Here is an 18,427-nt window from a genome sequence, read left to right as displayed (position 1 = left end):
ATTTAGTGGTAGAATAATTTTTGAAGACAATGTTACAATTTTGACCATAAACAAAAAGTGTTAAGTTTCAACAATCATAACAACCTTATACTTGAAGGTTCAGAAACGAGTTTTATACCATATTAAAGCCTCAACTTTCTTCTTTAAAACGCTATATAACAATTAAATAATTTATTTGAAAAATCTTTCGAAAATAAATTATATGTAAGTACTAAATCAAAACAATTTATGGACTTTAAAAATTCGTACCTCATTTAGTTATTATAATTAAGTAATAATTTTTGTACTAAATGAAAGCTTAAACCTTCCCCTCTGAATAGTGACCATCATTCAAGAACTTTATAGGGAAAATTTAGTGGTAGAATAATTTTTGAAGACAATGTTACAATTTTGACCATATCATAATATTGTAAAAAAAGTGTCAAGTTTCAACAATCATAACAAGCTAATACTTGAAAGACCAGAAACAAGTTTTATATCATATTAAAGCCTCAACTTTCTTCTTTAAAGCGATATATAACAATTAAATAATTTATTTGAAAAATTCTTCAAAAATAAATTATATGTAAGTATTAAATCAAAATAATTTATGAACTTCAAAAATTCGTACCTCATTTATTTCTGAAAATTAAGAAATAATTTTTATACTGAGTCAAAACTTAAAGCTTCCCCTCTATATAGTGATCATCACTCAAGAACTTTATAGGGAAAATTTAGTGGTAGAATAATTTTTGAAGACAATGTTACAATTTTGACCATAAACAAAAAGTGTTAAGTTTCAACAATCATAACAACCTTATACTTGAAGGTCCAGAAACGAGTTTTATACCATCTTAAAGCCTCAACTTTCTTCTTTAAAACGATATATAACAATCAAATAATACATAGAATTTTACTAATTTATATCATAGAAAACCGAAATTTTGTTCAAAACAAATTAATATTCGAGATCTCTGACTAAGCTTGGTTTAAAAAAGTATGAAAAATGCAATAAAAACATGATGATCGTTATAATAGTGGTATTAGTCACACTACGAAGAAGTACATCCCCGTATTTATTGAGATTTTACAATATCTTACGAGAATTTTTTAATTTGTTTTTCATACTAAACTTCTTATCTTAGCAATAAAATGTGTATCAATTATAGTCTGGTCGCAACATGTTCATTTATGTCATTCAATTTTCCTAAAGAGTGACTAATGTAATATTCCCTTTTTATAATTGGATTAAAAAATCGTGGCAATTTTTATTTGTATATGATTATGAAAAGTTTAAATATGTACTAATAAAGATATAACATAATTGTTTAATTAATTTATTTTATTTTAAATTATTTATATGAATCTAAAGTGATTCACAATAAAGATAATATAAATCTAAATTTGAATTATACATGGAAAATCATGCAGATAAACATATGAATGTTGCTAAAATTAAATCGACAGAGGAAAACGCTTTGCTGGTAGTGACGCAATGCCACACTGATATCGTCACGGACCGCCACAGGTATCTCGCTATAAAAGATCCTCCCATTCGTAGCTTTTCACTCATATTTCTGACCACAACGCTTTGCAAACAACACCATCCACCATGTCTAAGTTTTACACCCTATTTACTTTTATTATAGTTTTAATTATCCCAGTGTTCAGTATTAGAGCAAAAAGTAAGTAAACGATTTTTAATTATATTTCAAGAGTAATTTTTTAATTTTTCTTTCTTTTATGAGGATTTGTTTTTGATGATGTTGGATGTAGAACTCCAGATAATGGAGTTGGAGATTGCAGGCCACTTTCGCAATGTGAAACTTTGAACAATTTAGCATCAACGAGGGCAGGTAGAATACGCGTTGCTGAATACATCTGTTCTTATAAAAGCGGCATAATTTCGGTTTGTTGTCCAAGTAAACCAGTGGAAGAAAACGGCGTTGATAGTACAAAAAGAAATACTGATCTTTTACCAACTGAGTGTGGTGTTAGTTATGCTGGGCATAAAATTACTAATGGGGAACAAACAGATTTGTTTGAATTTCCTTGGCAAGTCGCTTTACGATACAATGGTAACAAAAATGTTTTTGATTTTTCTGCCTATATTTTTTTTAACCTATTTTCGTTTGTAGATAAAAAATATCCATTTAGTTGTGCAGGAACTCTTATCAACAATAGATACGTTCTAACTGCAGCTCATTGTGTCGTCGGAACCGCAATGTAATTATTTATAACGACTTTTTTTTTAGATTTTACTTTTATTTCATTACAGAATTGGAGTAAGATTAGGTGAATACAACTTCGAAACTAATCCGGACTGCATAGTTGATAGAAATCGAACAACTTGCGCTCCGAAACACATTGATATTTCCATCACTAAAAAAGATATTATCGCCCATAAACAATATAGGCCTATAAATTTAAAGAATGACATCGCTTTAATAAGATTACCAAACCCCATTGAATTTAGCCGTAAGTATTCAACAACAATCAATTATTATAATATAACTAATATAAAATGTGTATTTACAGAAAGTATTTCTCCGGTGTGTTTACCAATTAAGGAATCACTTTTAAAGGAATTAGGCAATTTAACCGTAATTGGCTGGGGACGTACCGAAACTTGTAAGTTTTTAATTTCGATAAAAAAAAAATTTAATAATTTTCTGATTTTAGCCGAACCAAGTCCGATTTTATTAAAAGTGACCTTACCTTTAATGCATATAAATCAGTGTCGACAAGCATTGCGTCTAAGAATTGCAATTAGTGATAATCACTTTTGCGCTGGTGGTAGAAATGGTCAAGATTCTTGCAAAGGTGATAGTGGTGGTCCGATTATGTACACGGCTGTTGATGATGCGCAAATAAAATGGGTTCAAGCTGGTGTTGTTTCTTTTGGATCAGAATATTGCGGAAGAGACAAAATACCGGCTATGTATACTAAAGTTACACAATACATCAATTGGATTCTAGATAACATAAAACCATAGAAAAATATTGATTTGATTCTAAATGTTGTATATGATTTATTTATGCTTTTTTACACTTTTGTACTTGTAGTTTTTTTGTTAGATGAATAAACACTTTTATCACAGCATGCAATTCAAGTTTTTTTATTAACAAAATCCTTTAAGATAACTTTTCTTTTCAAATATATGTTGTAATGCACTAAACGTGCTAAAAAGGTAACATACAATGTATATAATATATATTTAAACTTGAGCAAAAACTTATTTAGTAATTTTTAAAATGCTTGAACCATTTCCAGCATTCGCTTTATTTCTTTACGGGTTAATTTCTTTGTATCATAATTTCGAAACTTTTAGTTCTTGTTCGTTTTTATATTTGTAAATTACTTTTATAAACTCATTTTTTTTTAGCTATTAACAACAATGATGGTTTTTGTCAAATTTCTGAAGACATTCTTGGTAAATGTACATCGTCACCGGATTGTAATGGAAATGGTGCAGCGTATAATTCCTCACAATGTCCACCTCATCAAATTTGTTGTCCCATTGTATCCACAAGATCAACTTTTGAAGTATTTGATGTACCCAATATAGAAAATAGCGTTCTTCCGATTGATTGCGGTGTCCCATTATCGTTTATCGAATATCGAATAACTCGAGGAATCGAAGCTTACCTCTTTGAATTTCCTTGGCAAGTTACTTTAAAATATCTAAGTGGTGAGTACTTCGAAGAATTTTTTAGTTCATTTTTATAAAAACATTGTTTTTTAAGATAAACAAAGACCGTTTTTGTGTGGAGGAACTTTAATCAGTAATAGATACGTTTTAACAGCCGCTCATTGTATAAAAACTTCTTCGCCTCTGTAACTAATCAAACATTTTTTAGTACTTATTAATCGAAAATCTTTTAGAGTTGCGTTGCGATTTGGAGAATATAATTTTGATTCAAATCCAGATTGTGACCGAAACGGAGAATTAGAAATTTGCTCCCCGGAATATCTCGAAATTCCCGTTGGAATAAACGATGCGATAATTCACGAAAGTTATTCCGGAAAAACCATGGAGAATGACATTGCGCTGATAAGATTACCACATCCTATCGAATTTAACAGTAAGAAATGTGGTTTGATGGACCACATCAGTTAATAAATAACCGTTTGTATAGATCACATCGCCCCGATATGTTTACCAGTTGGTTATTATGCCCAAGATATTTTTTCGGAAGAGTTAACTGTTATCGGATGGGAAAATACTGAATATCGTAAAATTTTAAAATAAATTATGACTTTAATGTTGGTGTTAAATTTATAATTTGCAGATAATGTAAGTCAAATTTTATTAAAAGTTTTTGTACCACATGTTAAAAATTCTGTCTGTGAGGCGATATTTAAAAATGTTGCTGATATAACACAGAATCAATTATGTGCGGGTGGTACGAATGGAAAAGATTCGTGTGCGGGCGATAGCGGAGGACCAATTATGTTTTCAGTAGGTTCTAAAGAAACTAAAAGATGGATTCAAGCTGGGATAGTTTCGTTTGGTCCGAAAAATTGTGGAGAAGTAGGTATACCTGGAGTTTACACCCGATTAACAAGTTATATTGATTGGATTTTAAACAATATGGAGTTATAAAATACATAATTAAAAGAACTTTGATTTTAACCATTTTTCATTGTAATTTGACTTCAACCTTTATATATCTTCTAAGCTATTAGGGTGAACCTTGCTGAATTATTGTGATAGAAAATTTGTATTTCCCATGATATGTGCTTTCAATATCTTAAAAAAGGTCTTCATTAAAAATTGCAGATATGATTATACACAATGATCTTTTATGCACAAAAGTCTTTAAGCCAGTGGTGTCCACTAATTTTTAATCAAGATCGACTTTTTATATAAATGTCTTGCTAAGATCGACCGAAGGGTTTAAAGTAACCTTCCTTTTTTTTGCTCTGAGGCCCAGATATAGATATTTCAGATTCCTGATTTTCTTGGCGATCGACGTTATGGCCACCACTGATTTAGATTAGCTTATAAATAAAAAATATTAATAATTGGGTTCAATCTTGTTATGGATTTAGACTTTATGGCCCATTACTAAGGTTTTATGTATAAAAAGTATTTCCCCATCGCTTTTAGTTTTTGAGTTATAATTGAGTTAATTTTCGAAAATCAACAATTTTGATGTTTAATCGATTTAGAGCTTATAAATAAAAAATAGTAATAATTGGGTTCAATCTTTTTATGGATCTAGTCTTTATGGTCCATTACTAAAGTTTTATGTATAAAAAGTATTTCCCCATCGCTTTTAGTTTTTGAGTTATAATTGAGTTAATTTTCGAAAATCAACAATTTTGATGTTTAATCGATTTAGAGCTTATAAATAAAAAATAGTAATAATTGGGTTCAATCTTTTTATGGATCTAGTCTTTATGGTCCATTACTAAGGTTTTATGTATAAAAAGTATTTCCCCATCGCTTTTAGTTTTTGAGTTATAATTGAGTTAATTTTCGAAAATCAACAATTTTGATGTTTAATCGATTTAAAGCTTATAAATAAAAAATAGTAATAATTGGGTTCAATCTTTTTATGGATCTAGTCTTTACGGCCCATTACTAAGGTTTTATGTATAAAAAGTATTTCCCCATCGCTTTTAGTTTTTGAGTTATAATTGAGTTAATTTCGAAAATCAACAATTTTGATGTTTAATCGATTTAGAGCTTATAAATAAAAAATAGTAATAATTGGGTTCAATCTTTTTATGGATCTAGTCTTTATGGCCCATTACTAAGATTTTATGAATAAAAAGTATTTCCCCATCGCTTTTAGTTTTTGAGTTATAATTGAGTTAATTTTCGAAAATCAACAATTTTGATGGTTAATCGATTTAGAGCTTATAAATAAAAAATAGTAATAATTGGGTTCAATCTTTTTATGGATCTAGTCTTTATGGTCCATTACTAAGGTTTTATGTATAAAAAATATTTCCCCATCGCTTTTAGTTTTTGAGTTATGATTTAATTAATTTTCGAAAATCTAATTTTTGATCAAAATCGACTTTTTATATAAATGTCTTGCCAAGATCGACCGAAAGGTTTAAAGTAACCTTCCTTTTTTTTTGCTCTGAGGCCCAGATATAAATACATATATATATATATATATATATATATATATATATATAATGGTACTAGGACCAAAAAGAATTGTTAAATACATAAGTTGAGGCAATTAACTTCCGGAATCCCGCATATTAATGGTAATAATAATTAGATTATAATGATAATAACGGTTATATAATTATATGTTAATTATTACATATCATTATATCGTTTGGAGTTTAAACATTAAAAAACGATGTAATTGTTAACAAAAAAGACGTTCCAAAACTTATTTTATTAAAATTACATCATGAAAAAAAAATTACTTAATATTTTCCAAAATCCAACTGTTGTGAAATTCCACCCTGGTAAATACTTTGGGAAGATAATTTTCAGTACATATATTCATATCGTAAGATACGACAGATGCTAAAATCCATCTGAGACGATAATCTTCCACTATAACATAAAAAAGTCCACTTCCTCCATAACCTTGACAATAGTTCGCTAGATTTTGACCATTGGCGCATAAATAATCATTTCCTATTGATGTCTGCAATAAATTTTGGCAATGTGCGTTCACTACATATGGAATAGTCAAACTTGATAATGTGTTCGTTCTGGATTTTAACTTATTTCTTTGAGGAAACCCGATTAATGTTAAATTTGCCTGTTTACGATAACTTTCTTTTATCGGTAAACAAACGGGTTCTATAGCACCTAAAATTTAATTGTTTTATAAGAAATCAATAAAAAGGATAATATACAAACTTGTAAAATTGACTTTTTGAGGTAATCTAATTAAAGCTATATCGTATTTTCTAGGCTTTGTAGAATTTGATCTATATAAATTGTGAATGATGATGTCTTTATTTTCTATTTTTAAGTCGACCGTTGGTGGTGCACATATATGCTTGTTTTTTATTCCAGAATAACAATCTGGGTTGGTATCGAGATCATGATCTCCTAATCGAACAGCAATTCTACAAACAAAAATCAATAAAAATTTTAATTAAAAAACTTAATTGAAATTATTACAATTACTTACATATTTGGTTTCGATTCTATACAACTTGCAGCTGTTACCACAAATCGATCATTTATTAACGTTCCTCCACAGTGCATCGAATTAGTGGTGCTATTTTCAGTATCATTTTCATAAATCAAATCAACGTAAAACGGAAATTCATTAAGTTCAGATTGTCTTATTCCTCTCTCCTCTCCTCTCCATGTAGGTCGAACATTTCCACAATCTTCAGTTAAAAGGTTATTAACATTAATTTCAATTTTGTCAAAACGATTTTCAAGTTTCATCACATATTTATTAATTTTTTTTTCATTGTCTTGTTTAATTTCATTGTTATTGTCATCTATTTCAAAAGAATTATTAACAAACTTGGTTTCATTTCTCTTAAAACCATTTAAATTTTCTAAAAGAGCAGCTAAAATAAAATTAATTATTAATGATACAATCGAAATATTTAACTGATTGTGTTACTTACTATAGAATTGATCGGGAAACACAAACCCTTTACAAAAAAAACTTTGTATCAAAACACCAAAAACCACGAGTAAAGTTTTCATATTGCCTTTCGATGAACAACAAGCTTGGTATTTATTCTACGAGCGAAAGAGTTAAAACAACAAGACAAAACTGGAATCTTTAACATCTTTTTTTCGTAAAGTGGTTATCCTCGGGTAACCCAGTAGAGATCAATAACCCAAGGTAAATGCGTGCATTATTTCATAAAAAAATAAGTTTAACTGTTAATATATCGACTTGCATTGCCACTTCGAAAGTTGAAGTTATTTCACAAAATCTAATTTCTTCTACAGTGGTATCAGGTGTCATATAACTTTTCTTGTGCGTCAATCGATTGTAAATCAATTAAGGCCATACACCTGTGTACTATATTTAGAAAGGTGGGGAAAAAACGACTAATTATCTTAAACACTAAGAGGAAATTTTGGATTATATAATGATGTATAAGAGCTAAAATTTGGTGGTGTGGTAAATTATGTGTTACATTACTCATTTCGATCTTAAAGAATTTTTCAGAAAATAAAAAAATGTAATATAAAATATAGCAAACTATTTACTGTAATTTGATGTGACCATTTGGTAAAATTGAACAGATTGCTTCATTTTTTGGTAATAGTTCTTACTTCTCACTTACAAAGACAGAGTGTTCCGTCTTTATAACTGTGCACTAATTTGCAAGAGAAATGTCGTCCCATAAATTACGGTAATACTTCGATATAATGGACCAATTTTTGATTTGAACTTTAAAGACTCTGAAGACGTACGTCTAAACCTGAAACATTCTAGTTCTAGGTCTAGTGTTAGTTCTATTTGTAGTTCAACAAAAATATACAACAATCTAGCGCTGAATAACAATTAAAACTAAAACTAACACTAGACCTAGAAATAGAAAGTTTCGGGTTGAGCCGTGCGTCTTCAAGCTAGGGCAAAACTAGAACTAACTAGTTTTGCACTCTTACTAGAACTAATACTTGACCTAGAACTAGAATCATTCGGGTTTAGCCGTCTTGAGAGACGTGTGGCTAAACCCGAATGTTTCTAGTTCTAAGTATAGTGTTAGTTCTAGTTTTACACTGGTACTGTTACCAGAACTAACGCTATACCTATATCTAGAATCATTCGGGTTTAGCCATCTTGGGAGACATGTGGCTAAACCAGAATGTTTCGTATTCTAGGTGTAGTGTTAGTTCCAGTTTTACACTAGCACTGTTACTAGAACTAACACTATACCTAGAACTAGAATCATTCGGGTTTAGCCGTCTTGAGAGACGTGTGGCTAAACCCGAATGTTTCTAGTTCTAAGTATACTGTTAGTTCTAGTTTTACACTGGTACTGTTACCAGAACTAACGCTATACCTATATCTAGAATCATTCGGGTTTAGCCATCTTGGGAGACATGTGGCTAAACCAGAATGTTTCGTATTCTAGGTGTAGTGTTAGTTCCAGTTTTACACTAGCACTGTTACTAGAACTAACACTATACCTAGAACGACGTGTGACTTTGACTCTGGTTACTTTAAACACCCATACTAGTGAAATAGTAAGCTGAGAATACAAACTGACAAACTAAAGTGAGGAGGAGGAGGAGTGAAGGTCAAAATAAAGTTACCTTAACTAAGTTGTAATTGACCTTGATCTCAAGGTGAAGGCGGCACGACACAATCGTGACCTTGAATGTTTTTAGAGTCAAGGTGTTTGGCTCGTCGTTTTCTTGAGATGAATCTCAAGGTTGAGGGCATGTAATGGCCAATGAATACATGTTGACCTTCACTTCTATTTGTCCACTGACGAACCTCCTTCTAAAATCTCAAGGTCAAACTTACGCAGTGTGACACATATCAGTGTGACTGTCAATGTTTATATTTTCCTGTTGAACCCTGGGTAGGAATGTGCACATATTCTCCCAATGATCAATATATCATCCGCGTACATATTACTTGTACACTTCTTGTATCGATAGACCATTTTAGGTTCAGCAGTGACTCTCGTATAATCTTCTCAATAGGTTGGAAAACAAGACTTGTTTCCATCTCCTTGGGTTTCTGTGTAAGAAACATGGGATCAATTAGCAATCATATATCTTCCAAAATTTTATGATTAGGACATCAAAAATAAATCCTTTATAGTTTGAAACTTGAATAAAAGCCTGCTGAAAAGCCGTTATATTTAAATGCTTATAACTTCAAGGTTATTTTAAGAGAGAAACTGTTATCCATCGGTTTTCAAATCATCAAAACCATCTGCAACGCTTTAAAAAAATGTATAATATTAACAAGAAATCCTAAATTTCTATCTTTAGATCTTAAACGGGTTATCGTCTTCGTGGGTTTGAAAACAACACAATCGACACAAACGTTTATTTGTTCATATAATAACTAATCAACCAAATCTCCTCTTAATTTTTACAGTTATTTCGAAGAATGCTTCTTTTATAATTTTCATATCTCAACGGATTCGTGCAAATTAATGTGCATACCACCACTTTTACAAGAGATTTCTTAGAAATAAACACACACTTTGGGTGCTACTAACTAGACGTCACATAAATTTTCTTTTACGTCAAGAGATCAGCTTGTGCTGGAAATTAATTAATTTTCAAGACTTGATTGCTATATTTAGAAACGTGGAAACAGTAACAATGAAGATAAATTTAAAAATACGATTATCTTAGGTACTAACGGGAAATTTCGGATTATGTAACAAATTATCCATACGCGCACAAAATTTCTTAATACGTCACCGTACAAAGTGGGAATTTAGATGCGATCAATTTAATTTAACAGTTGTTTACAAATAAATCCACACCAGTTTTATCATTTCATTACTTACAATAACACCCGTCATTGTTGTTCATGAACTGTAAAATTATGACGTAGAATGAATACGTAACGACTTTAATTAATAGAGAGGTGTTGCTTATAAAACAAGACATTTTTGTAAATCTCTTTATATTATTAACAATATTATAAATGAATTTGATCGTTTTAATTGGCCTTGAATTTAATTAGACCATTGAAGGAAATAACGATAAGATACACTTAATTAAACTTTATAGTCAGAATCATTCGGTGAAATCCCGTTTTTTTCAAAGCGTAGAAAATTTTTAGAGACCAATTCAAATTTCCCGAAGACTTAATCATTCTGTTCCACGAATTCCGTTGCCATGACCATTAACCGTAGGCTGAATGTCATGGAAAATTAAAGAATGCAAATATTGAACTCCATTAACGTTTACAAGTTGACTGTTTGCTCAGCAAAATGTTTTCAAATAAACAATGCAACAGAATTCCTCTTAATATCCTGCTTTCATTGTAAACCCCGTCCTTTTATTATTGATTCTAGATCGTTGCTCTTCGCTTATTATGTTTTAACACGTGAACCAAGTGGTGTTCACACTAACAGCATATTCTTTAAAATCGCTCAAATTCACTCAAAAATAAAATTTTAAATTTATTAAATCTATACTCATTAAAAATCTATTCAAGTTGATTATAGTTGATTTTCTTGAAATTAAAAGGAATATAAACAAGGTTATAATCAGAAAACCACAAAAGATCATTATTTGAATGCTAATTAACACCGTTTATAATTAAAATATTGTTAAGTAAAGGAATTTTCCTTTTTAATTACAAAAAAGTCACCCTAATTTTTCTTTATAAGCCCATAATGATTGGGTATGAATATTGGTTCGAATGGATACTCAGCCTAACAAAAAAGAGATAACATTCTTGCTAAACCCATGTAACTCATCGACGTACCGCCGTAGGCGATTCAACAGCGTCCTTAACAATTAACCAGCTCATGGTCGCTCAATTTAAGAACCGCTACTGAACTTTTCGTTGATCAGTTGTTAGTGGTTTCCGACACAAGCAACATGTTCGTTGTTAGTTTTTTCCCGATCGTTCTGTTTGCAATTCTAAACCACGTTGATTCCGCGACAACAAACAGAAGATTATTACGTGAGTATAAAACGATTATTATATTTTCTTGTTTTTTTCATTTGCGTGTTTTAAATATTTTTGCATCATTCCTGCTTTGCGACTGTTTATTATTTGGATAAATTAAAATGGATATCTTCTAGGTATATCCGTGCTTTATCGTCTTTGTTTTATTATTTGCAGATTTTATGAATAGTTTGTAACGTTAAAAAATATTAAAGTTAAATAATTTGAACATATTTATTTGATTATCTTTGTATAATATAGGTTGTAGGACATAAAGACGTCTCGTATTTTGTGTATTTTTAGATACGTTTCAAGGTCGTTTACTCATCTATATGTCAAAGAACCGAATTTAAGCTAAATAACATTCGAAAGTTTTTATCTGGTTGGAGGTAAATTGCCAGTTTTTTAAATGACTGTATAATTTTCCAGTCACGGTTGTTCCCCTGTTACTTAACATTTTATGTGAGACGAGAAGAACTTTTTTTTTAACATTTGAATAGTAAATTGCATCTTAATTCAAACTTAAACCGCACGTTTTAATCAATTTCAATTTCACTTTCTCGGATATAATAAAAATAAAACAAGAAGTAACACTAAAACTAGAATTAGAAACATTCGGATTTAGCCATACGTCTTTCAAGATGACTAAAACGTAAATGTTTCTAGTTCTGTCTTTCTAATGACCAAAAAAAGGTAAAAATTTGGCAAGTTCTATTCAACTTCTATTCGTCTAGGAACTTCTGGAGATGCTCTTTTCCATACTGCCAGATCACAAACGTGTCATCCACGTAACGAAACCCTAGCTTTGGTTTCCATGGACTTTTTTTCAAACATCTCCATGTAGAAATTAGCTCTGGAACATATTTCGGTAAGCCCTCCAGAATGACTTTCTGCTGAAGACCACCCACGGCATCTTTGCCTGATATTCAAATAAATAGAGGTTCCATATCAAAACTTACCAAAATATCCATCCTGGGGATCTAACTTCATACTTAAAAAGTCTTTGTCATCTCTTCTAAACGATGCAGATGGATTAATACAGTATTTGGCATGCAAAATAAAATCATATCGAATAAGAACACAAATCATGAAATAACTTTTGCATGAATATGTAAAGTTTCAATATCAAAACATTTTTAACCTTTTTTGGCTTTGCTTTTTAGCTATCGTTGTGTTATACATAAAACAAACAATCAGTTTACATAGAATTTTTTATAATTCACCTTGCAGAATGGGCAATTGATGACAGAGGTTGTAGAACACCAGATGGATACACCGGGGATTGTATACCAATCAATGATTGTCAGCCAATGGTCGATTTATTATCAAAACATCCTTTAAATGAAACCTACCGAATTCATTTCAAGAAGTATTATTGTTCCTTTAAAAATTCGGTTTTATCAGTTTGTTGTCCATCAGAATTAAGAATTAATTTTGGTATATTATTATCATTTCTTGAAAATTCCACTTTACTATATTATTTAACTTTGTTATTACTTTTAAATCAATTTTTAACTTGTATTTTTTGCAGAATGGCTTTATGATGAACCTTCGACATGTACCACCCCAGAGAAAGAACAAGGATCTTGTATACCAATTTTACAATGTAAACCAATGACCGATTTTCTTGAAAGATCCGGAACGTTAGATGCAGCCACGAAAGATGTTTTACGACAATACACTTGTAGATACGACGGAGTTGGTATTCAAAACATCATTGTTTGTTGTCCAAAAAATCCTATCAGATTATCAGGGCCAGGGCCAGCGACAAAAAATGACGACGTTGACAAATCTATTTTACTTCCTACAGAATGCGGTTTATCAAACAGTCTCGATAGAATTACAAACGGTCAAAAAGCCGATATTTATGAATTTCCTTGGTCGGTTGCTTTAAAATATGACACCGGAAAACCAATACCGTTTCATTGTGGTGGAAGTTTAATCAACAATAGATATGTATTAACAGCAGCTCATTGTATTAGAACTTTAAAATTGTAAGTATTAAAATTTCTCTTCGATCAATTCCTTTATTTTTTTTTAATAATTTTAGAACTGGGGTCCGTTTAGGTGAATATGATTTTAACACCAACCCCGATTGCATAGTAGATCGAAATAAAACAAAGTGTGCTCCACAACACGTAGATTTTGATGTTAGCGAAAAAGATGCGATTGTTCATTCGGGATACTCAAAACAAGGAATTCAAAATGACATTGCTTTAATAAGATTGCCTAGAGAAATTAAATTTACTGACGCGATTGGTCCAGTTTGTTTACCATCAAAAGAAAACTTAATGAAAAAAGATTCTGATTACCGAAACCTCACTGTTATTGGGTGGGGAACCACAGAGTTGCGTAAGTTGAGAGATTTACCTAAAAGTCGTTTTTATTAATTTAAAATTATCATTTTAGGACAACCAAGCACCGTCTTATTGAAAGTTACCGTACCATACGTAAATCAAGCAGATTGTCAAGGCGTTTTTAAAACTCAAGTAACTATATCGAATAAACAAATTTGTGCAGGTGGAAGAGATGGTAAAGATTCGTGTTCTGGCGATAGCGGAGGTCCTATAATGTACTCAGTGGTTGATGATGGTATAATTAGATGGGTTCAAGCAGGTTTGGTTTCGTTTGGTACTAAAGTATGTGGTACAGAAAAGGTTCCAGCTGTTTACACAAAAATATCATCGTATATGGATTGGATTTTGAGCAACATACAACCTTAAGAATCCGCGATTTATTTTTAATGAAAAGACTGGTAGGAAGAAAGAAAAAACAATGCGTATTTATGTCTGATGTGCTTATAAATGTTGTGACTATTTTAATAAATTTGTATTTTATAATATAATTAACAAATAAACATTCCGTTCCTTTAAAGGTTTTTATGTTTTATTCATGACTTAAGGCGATAAAAATTTTTTTTCAAAAATTACTTCTGGAACCACTTAAACAACTAATCTTTTTTTTCGTGCGACTGCTGTCTCATTTAGAACTGGTTTTTGTACGCTACAGTCGATGTGCAGCCTTTGCTGGCGAACAGTTCGCAAATTAAACATTGAAATTCTTATCCACTATATAAATACTAATTCAAAAATTGATAATCCAGTGCGAGTTGTCATGAAGTCTATAACTACATCATTAACGCTGTTGTTATGTTTTATATCATTTTCTAAGTCACAAAGTAATGCAGGTAAGGACATTTATAATTATCTACAATTTGAAACAGCATAATAAACGTAAATTAATTAAAATAATTTAGTGAGAAGAACCACATAAAAAAACTGTTGGTGTTGTAAACATTAGCTTTGTTTTGGTCTGTTGATTTTAGGACAAAGCAAACTTTTAATTGTGGAAATTTATAGCTGTATAAAGTGTTCTTCCTATTTAGTAATTCCGTGACTTACAAAATAAAGCCGATAACAACTTCAACAACAATTTCATAGAATTTTTGTAACATATTGTTTGTATATATTTGTCACCAAGTTTCTATAAAAGAATTGAAATCGTTTTAAACAAAATGTAATAAATCATTAAAACAAAAACAAACATTTCAATTTGTATTAAGACCTTGAAATCGGTCGGATGAATTAAAATCATCATTACGCGCAAAATGTTTTATTTTTATTCAAAACTTCAGATTGTTGACGCAAAATTGAATGTTTTTAGTTCAATAAAAATATGCAACTATGGAAATATATTTTTGTATATTACATCTTAAGTGAAATTCACTGTATTATTAACAAACGCAGTTGTTTAGAATTATTCCACTTATAACAACTCATCTCCTGAAAAATCTGCAGGTCAACGTTGTCGCCGAAGAAATATCATCATTTCCAAAATAGCTTCGAATGCAGTTTTGACGGTTGAGCATCGCTATGACAACAATGTTGAATAGATATAATATTCTTGTCTAAGTTTTACTATTAGGCTATTAAACAAACATATCTACAGGGAGCAACGATTGTACAAAACTGCATCAGCGTATTCTATGATCAAAAATAAACAAAAAAAGCCTAATAAACATAGGTCCGAAAATGGACCATTTTCGAGATATTCAAAGATTTAGTTTCATAAGTTGATATTGTTAACATCATATTTAATTTAATAAAACTATTAAGTATGGCTCCTATTAATTACTCCAAGGAAGAGATGGCGGATATGGTGTATTGTTACGGACTAGCTGATGGAAATGCGTCGTTAGCAGCTCGTCATTACGCGCAAAGGTTCCCGAACAGACGATTGCCTAATAGTCACACCTTTAGCAGACTATTTCTCAGATTAAAAGAAACGGGAAGCGTAACCCACAGCCATTCCACGGAGAGACATTACACAAGGCCGGTGGAATTAGAAGAAGCAGTTTTGAGAAGAATTTCTGCACAAGAAAACATTCACCGCATTTTAAGGGAGCAGTTGCTTTATCCTTATCATTACAACACCGTTCAAGCTCTAACAGAAAATGATGGCGAAAAAAGAGAGATTTTTTGTAGGTGGGCCATACAGGAAGAGATAGTAAACGTCGACTTTCCCATAAACATTGTATTTACGGATAAAGCAACATTTGCTCAAAGCGGAATTTTTAATATTCATAATGCGCACGTTTGGAGCGATGAAAATCCCCATGCAATACTAGAAACTAGTATGGACTGGAGTTATAGGTGATCAGTTATTAGGTCCATTTTTTCTTCCAAAGAGATTGGCAGCCGATGCCTACATACATTTTTTACAAAATGACCTTACAGAGGCATTTGATGAATTACGTCAACAAATTCTAGAAGATTGCTACTTTATGCACGATGGAGCACCAGCACATTATGCACGCGCTACTCGAGCATACTTAAATAACAGATTTGGCAATAAGTGGATTGGCCGAGGAGGGCCACCTCGTTCACCAGATTTAAATCCGTTAGATTTTTGGTTTTGGGCACATTTAAAACAAACTGTTTATTCTGAAGACGTTCAAAATGTGCAGGATTTGAAGAATAAAATTAGTAACTCATTTGACACAGTAAAACAAATTCCTGGTATCTTTGAACGCATTAGAAGTTCATTTAGAAAACGTATCCGTTTGTGTTTAGAAGTAAATGGTGCGCATATTGAACATTTATTATGACATGAATCTTTTCCAATTTGTTAAATATTCGTTGTTTTTATGCTGGTTGAACGATTTTCTTCGACAATCTTTGTTACTTGTTTTGTTAAATTATTAATGAACTGTATTAATTAACTTAATATTATCTTATTATTTATTAAACTTTATCTTAACCATCGTAACCATGGTAATCATATAATTACTGCATCTAAATCGTTAGAATTAATGATGTTTACAATAGGTCAGCTTATGAAACTAAATTTTGAATATCTCGAAATTGGTCCATTTTCGGACCTATGTTTATTAGACTTTTCTTGTCTGTTTTCGATCAGAGAATACGCTGATGCAGTATTGTACAATCGTTGCGGGACACCCTGTATATATTAATTTTTTTCTCTTTCAAGGCTCTAACTGTATTACTCCTTCCTACACTTCCGGACGATGCATTAACATTTACCAATGTCAGCCGATAATGAATGTTTTGAATAGCGGAGGTTTAACCAATCAATTCAAAGAGGAATTGAAAAAATACTATTGCGGATTTGATACGAATCCAAAAGTATGTTGCCCAAACTACGAGATTACTCCTCAAGCTGATCCTAATGATAATGGAAGTTTATTACCAACAGATGGCTGCGGTGAAGCTGAAGCACTTAGCAGAATAACTAATGGTGATAAAGCTGATTTATTGGAATTTCCATGGCAAGTTGCTCTAAAATACGTCTCGAGTAAGATAAAAGCTAAAATATAAAAAGAAAATGTTATTTAAATTAGATGTTTTTAGAAAAAGCTATTCCATATAGTTGCGGAGGATCATTAATCAATAAAAGATATATTTTAACTGCAGCTCATTGCATAACATCAAAATTGTATTTTTTAAAGATTATTTAGTGAATTTTTAATAAAATTGGTTTATTTTAGAATTGGCGCTCGATTAGGTGAATACGACTTTGCAACGCCCATTGATTGTGTTTCAATAAGAAATATTACAACTTGTGCTCCTCCGCATCAAGATTTTGATGTTACTAGTAATGATGCTAAGATTCATGCAGAATATAACAAGAAACCTTACGAGCACGACATAGCATTGATTCGTTTACCAAGAGATGCAATAATAAACCGTAAGATAAATATCAAAAATCACTTAATTTATGTGAAAATAACATGTTTTAGGTGCTGTTAAACCAATTTGTTTGCCCATAAATCAAAATTTAACACCTAAATTTCTGAATAATCTTCTCGTGGTCGGTTGGGGACGGACTGAATTTAGTAAATAGACTTAAATGAAATAAAAAGCAGAATTAATTCAAATAATATTTTTAGGTGGTCAAAGTACTGTTTTACTAAAAGCAGCAGTTCCATTACAAGGGAACGATATTTGTAACAAACGTTATAGCCCCATTCCAATACAAGATACACAATTTTGTGCTGGTGGAAAAGATGGTAAAGATTCTTGTAACGGCGATAGTGGCGGTCCTATTATGACTGTGGTAAATGTTGATGGTATAATCAAAACCGTTCAAGTCGGATTGGTTTCAATTGGACCAACTAGTTGTGGCTTAAAAGACTTCCCAGGTGTTTACACAAAACTGACATCATATACCAAATGGATTTTGGATAATATTCAACCTTAAAATAAAATAATCTTTAAATATATCATTATCGATTATATGTATCAATTTTAATTTAACATTTTTTTTTAATAAAATGTATGCAGCACTCAATTTGTATTGAAAGTTAAATTAATGAATTACTCACTTTAGCTCTTAGAAACACATTTTTTTCAAAAAATCTATCATT

At 31.0% G+C, this 18,427-nt stretch overlaps 4 protein-coding genes across 4 annotated transcripts; 3 read left to right on the top strand and 1 right to left on the bottom strand.

Moving 5' to 3' along the window:
- The first annotated feature begins 1,539 nt into the window (after positions 1 to 1,539).
- Positions 1,540 to 3,087, top strand: LOC111415078 (phenoloxidase-activating factor 1-like). The gene is made up of 6 exons (XM_023046569.2): positions 1,540 to 1,664; positions 1,728 to 2,057; positions 2,118 to 2,205; positions 2,258 to 2,457; positions 2,518 to 2,610; positions 2,662 to 3,087. Exons 1-6 carry the CDS (start codon positions 1,592 to 1,594, stop codon positions 2,973 to 2,975), a joined length of 1,098 nt encoding a protein of 365 aa, XP_022902337.2. The 5' UTR covers positions 1,540 to 1,591; the 3' UTR covers positions 2,976 to 3,087.
- Positions 3,088 to 3,234: 147 nt separating this feature from the next.
- LOC139430904 (CLIP domain-containing serine protease HP8-like) lies at positions 3,235 to 5,526 on the top strand. Its single transcript, XM_071198371.1, has 6 exons — positions 3,235 to 3,316; positions 3,366 to 3,671; positions 3,727 to 3,817; positions 3,866 to 4,065; positions 4,120 to 4,215; positions 4,273 to 5,526. The coding sequence occupies exons 1-6, from the start codon at positions 3,235 to 3,237 to the stop codon at positions 4,584 to 4,586; spliced, it is 1,089 nt and encodes a 362-aa protein (XP_071054472.1). The 3' UTR covers positions 4,587 to 5,526.
- Positions 5,527 to 6,312: 786 nt separating this feature from the next.
- LOC111415071 (CLIP domain-containing serine protease B9-like) lies at positions 6,313 to 7,961 on the bottom strand. Its single transcript, XM_023046563.2, has 4 exons — positions 7,556 to 7,961; positions 7,102 to 7,495; positions 6,825 to 7,036; positions 6,313 to 6,773 (listed from the first exon to the last, which is right to left on the bottom strand). Exons 1-4 carry the CDS (start codon positions 7,635 to 7,637, stop codon positions 6,376 to 6,378), a joined length of 1,086 nt encoding a protein of 361 aa, XP_022902331.1. The 5' UTR covers positions 7,638 to 7,961; the 3' UTR covers positions 6,313 to 6,375.
- A 3,409-nt stretch (positions 7,962 to 11,370) lies between these two features.
- On the top strand, positions 11,371 to 18,351 carry LOC111415067 (transmembrane protease serine 9-like). The gene is made up of 11 exons (XM_071198370.1): positions 11,371 to 11,556; positions 12,772 to 12,978; positions 13,073 to 13,535; positions 13,592 to 13,893; positions 13,951 to 14,262; positions 14,510 to 14,728; positions 17,032 to 17,355; positions 17,412 to 17,496; positions 17,549 to 17,748; positions 17,801 to 17,896; positions 17,951 to 18,351. The coding sequence occupies exons 1-11, from the start codon at positions 11,472 to 11,474 to the stop codon at positions 18,259 to 18,261; spliced, it is 2,604 nt and encodes an 867-aa protein (XP_071054471.1). The 5' UTR covers positions 11,371 to 11,471; the 3' UTR covers positions 18,262 to 18,351.
- Positions 18,352 to 18,427: the final 76 nt, after the last annotated feature.

The sequence above is a fragment of the Onthophagus taurus genome, chromosome 7, assembly GCF_036711975.1.
Source record: "Onthophagus taurus isolate NC chromosome 7, IU_Otau_3.0, whole genome shotgun sequence".
Lineage (NCBI taxonomy): Eukaryota > Metazoa > Arthropoda > Insecta > Coleoptera > Scarabaeidae > Onthophagus > Onthophagus taurus.
The sequence above is the reverse complement of the archived record's forward strand: the minus strand, read 5'-3'. Positions and strand labels throughout refer to the sequence as shown.

What these genes read in the sequence shown, in the direction of transcription:
- LOC139430904 (XM_071198371.1), top strand. Translation starts at nt 3,235, where the DNA reads ATGCTTGAACCATTTCCAGCATTCGCTTTATTTCTTTACGGGTTAATT. An exon ending in TACTTTAAAATATCTAAGTG is followed by an intron (nt 3,672 to 3,726) that starts GTGAGTACTTCG and finishes TTGTTTTTTAAG; the next exon opens with ATAAACAAAGACCGTTTTTG. An exon ending in ATAAAAACTTCTTCGCCTCT is followed by an intron (nt 3,818 to 3,865) that starts GTAACTAATCAA and finishes AAAATCTTTTAG; the next exon opens with AGTTGCGTTGCGATTTGGAG.
- LOC111415078 (XM_023046569.2), top strand. Translation starts at nt 1,592, where the DNA reads ATGTCTAAGTTTTACACCCTATTTACTTTTATTATAGTTTTAATTATC. An exon ending in AAACCCCATTGAATTTAGCC is followed by an intron (nt 2,458 to 2,517) that starts GTAAGTATTCAA and finishes GTGTATTTACAG; the next exon opens with AAAGTATTTCTCCGGTGTGT. An exon ending in CTGGGGACGTACCGAAACTT is followed by an intron (nt 2,611 to 2,661) that starts GTAAGTTTTTAA and finishes TTCTGATTTTAG; the next exon opens with CCGAACCAAGTCCGATTTTA.
- LOC111415071 (XM_023046563.2), bottom strand. Translation starts at nt 7,637, where the DNA reads ATGAAAACTTTACTCGTGGTTTTTGGTGTTTTGATACAAAGTTTTTTT. An exon ending in GTTTCCCGATCAATTCTATA is followed by an intron (nt 7,496 to 7,555) that starts GTAAGTAACACA and finishes ATTTTATTTTAG; the next exon opens with CTGCTCTTTTAGAAAATTTA. An exon ending in ATAGAATCGAAACCAAATAT is followed by an intron (nt 7,037 to 7,101) that starts GTAAGTAATTGT and finishes TTTTGTTTGTAG; the next exon opens with AATTGCTGTTCGATTAGGAG.
- LOC111415067 (XM_071198370.1), top strand. Translation starts at nt 11,472, where the DNA reads ATGTTCGTTGTTAGTTTTTTCCCGATCGTTCTGTTTGCAATTCTAAAC. An exon ending in TAAGTCACAAAGTAATGCAG is followed by an intron (nt 14,729 to 17,031) that starts GTAAGGACATTT and finishes TTCTCTTTCAAG; the next exon opens with GCTCTAACTGTATTACTCCT. An exon ending in TGCTCTAAAATACGTCTCGA is followed by an intron (nt 17,356 to 17,411) that starts GTAAGATAAAAG and finishes AGATGTTTTTAG; the next exon opens with AAAAAGCTATTCCATATAGT.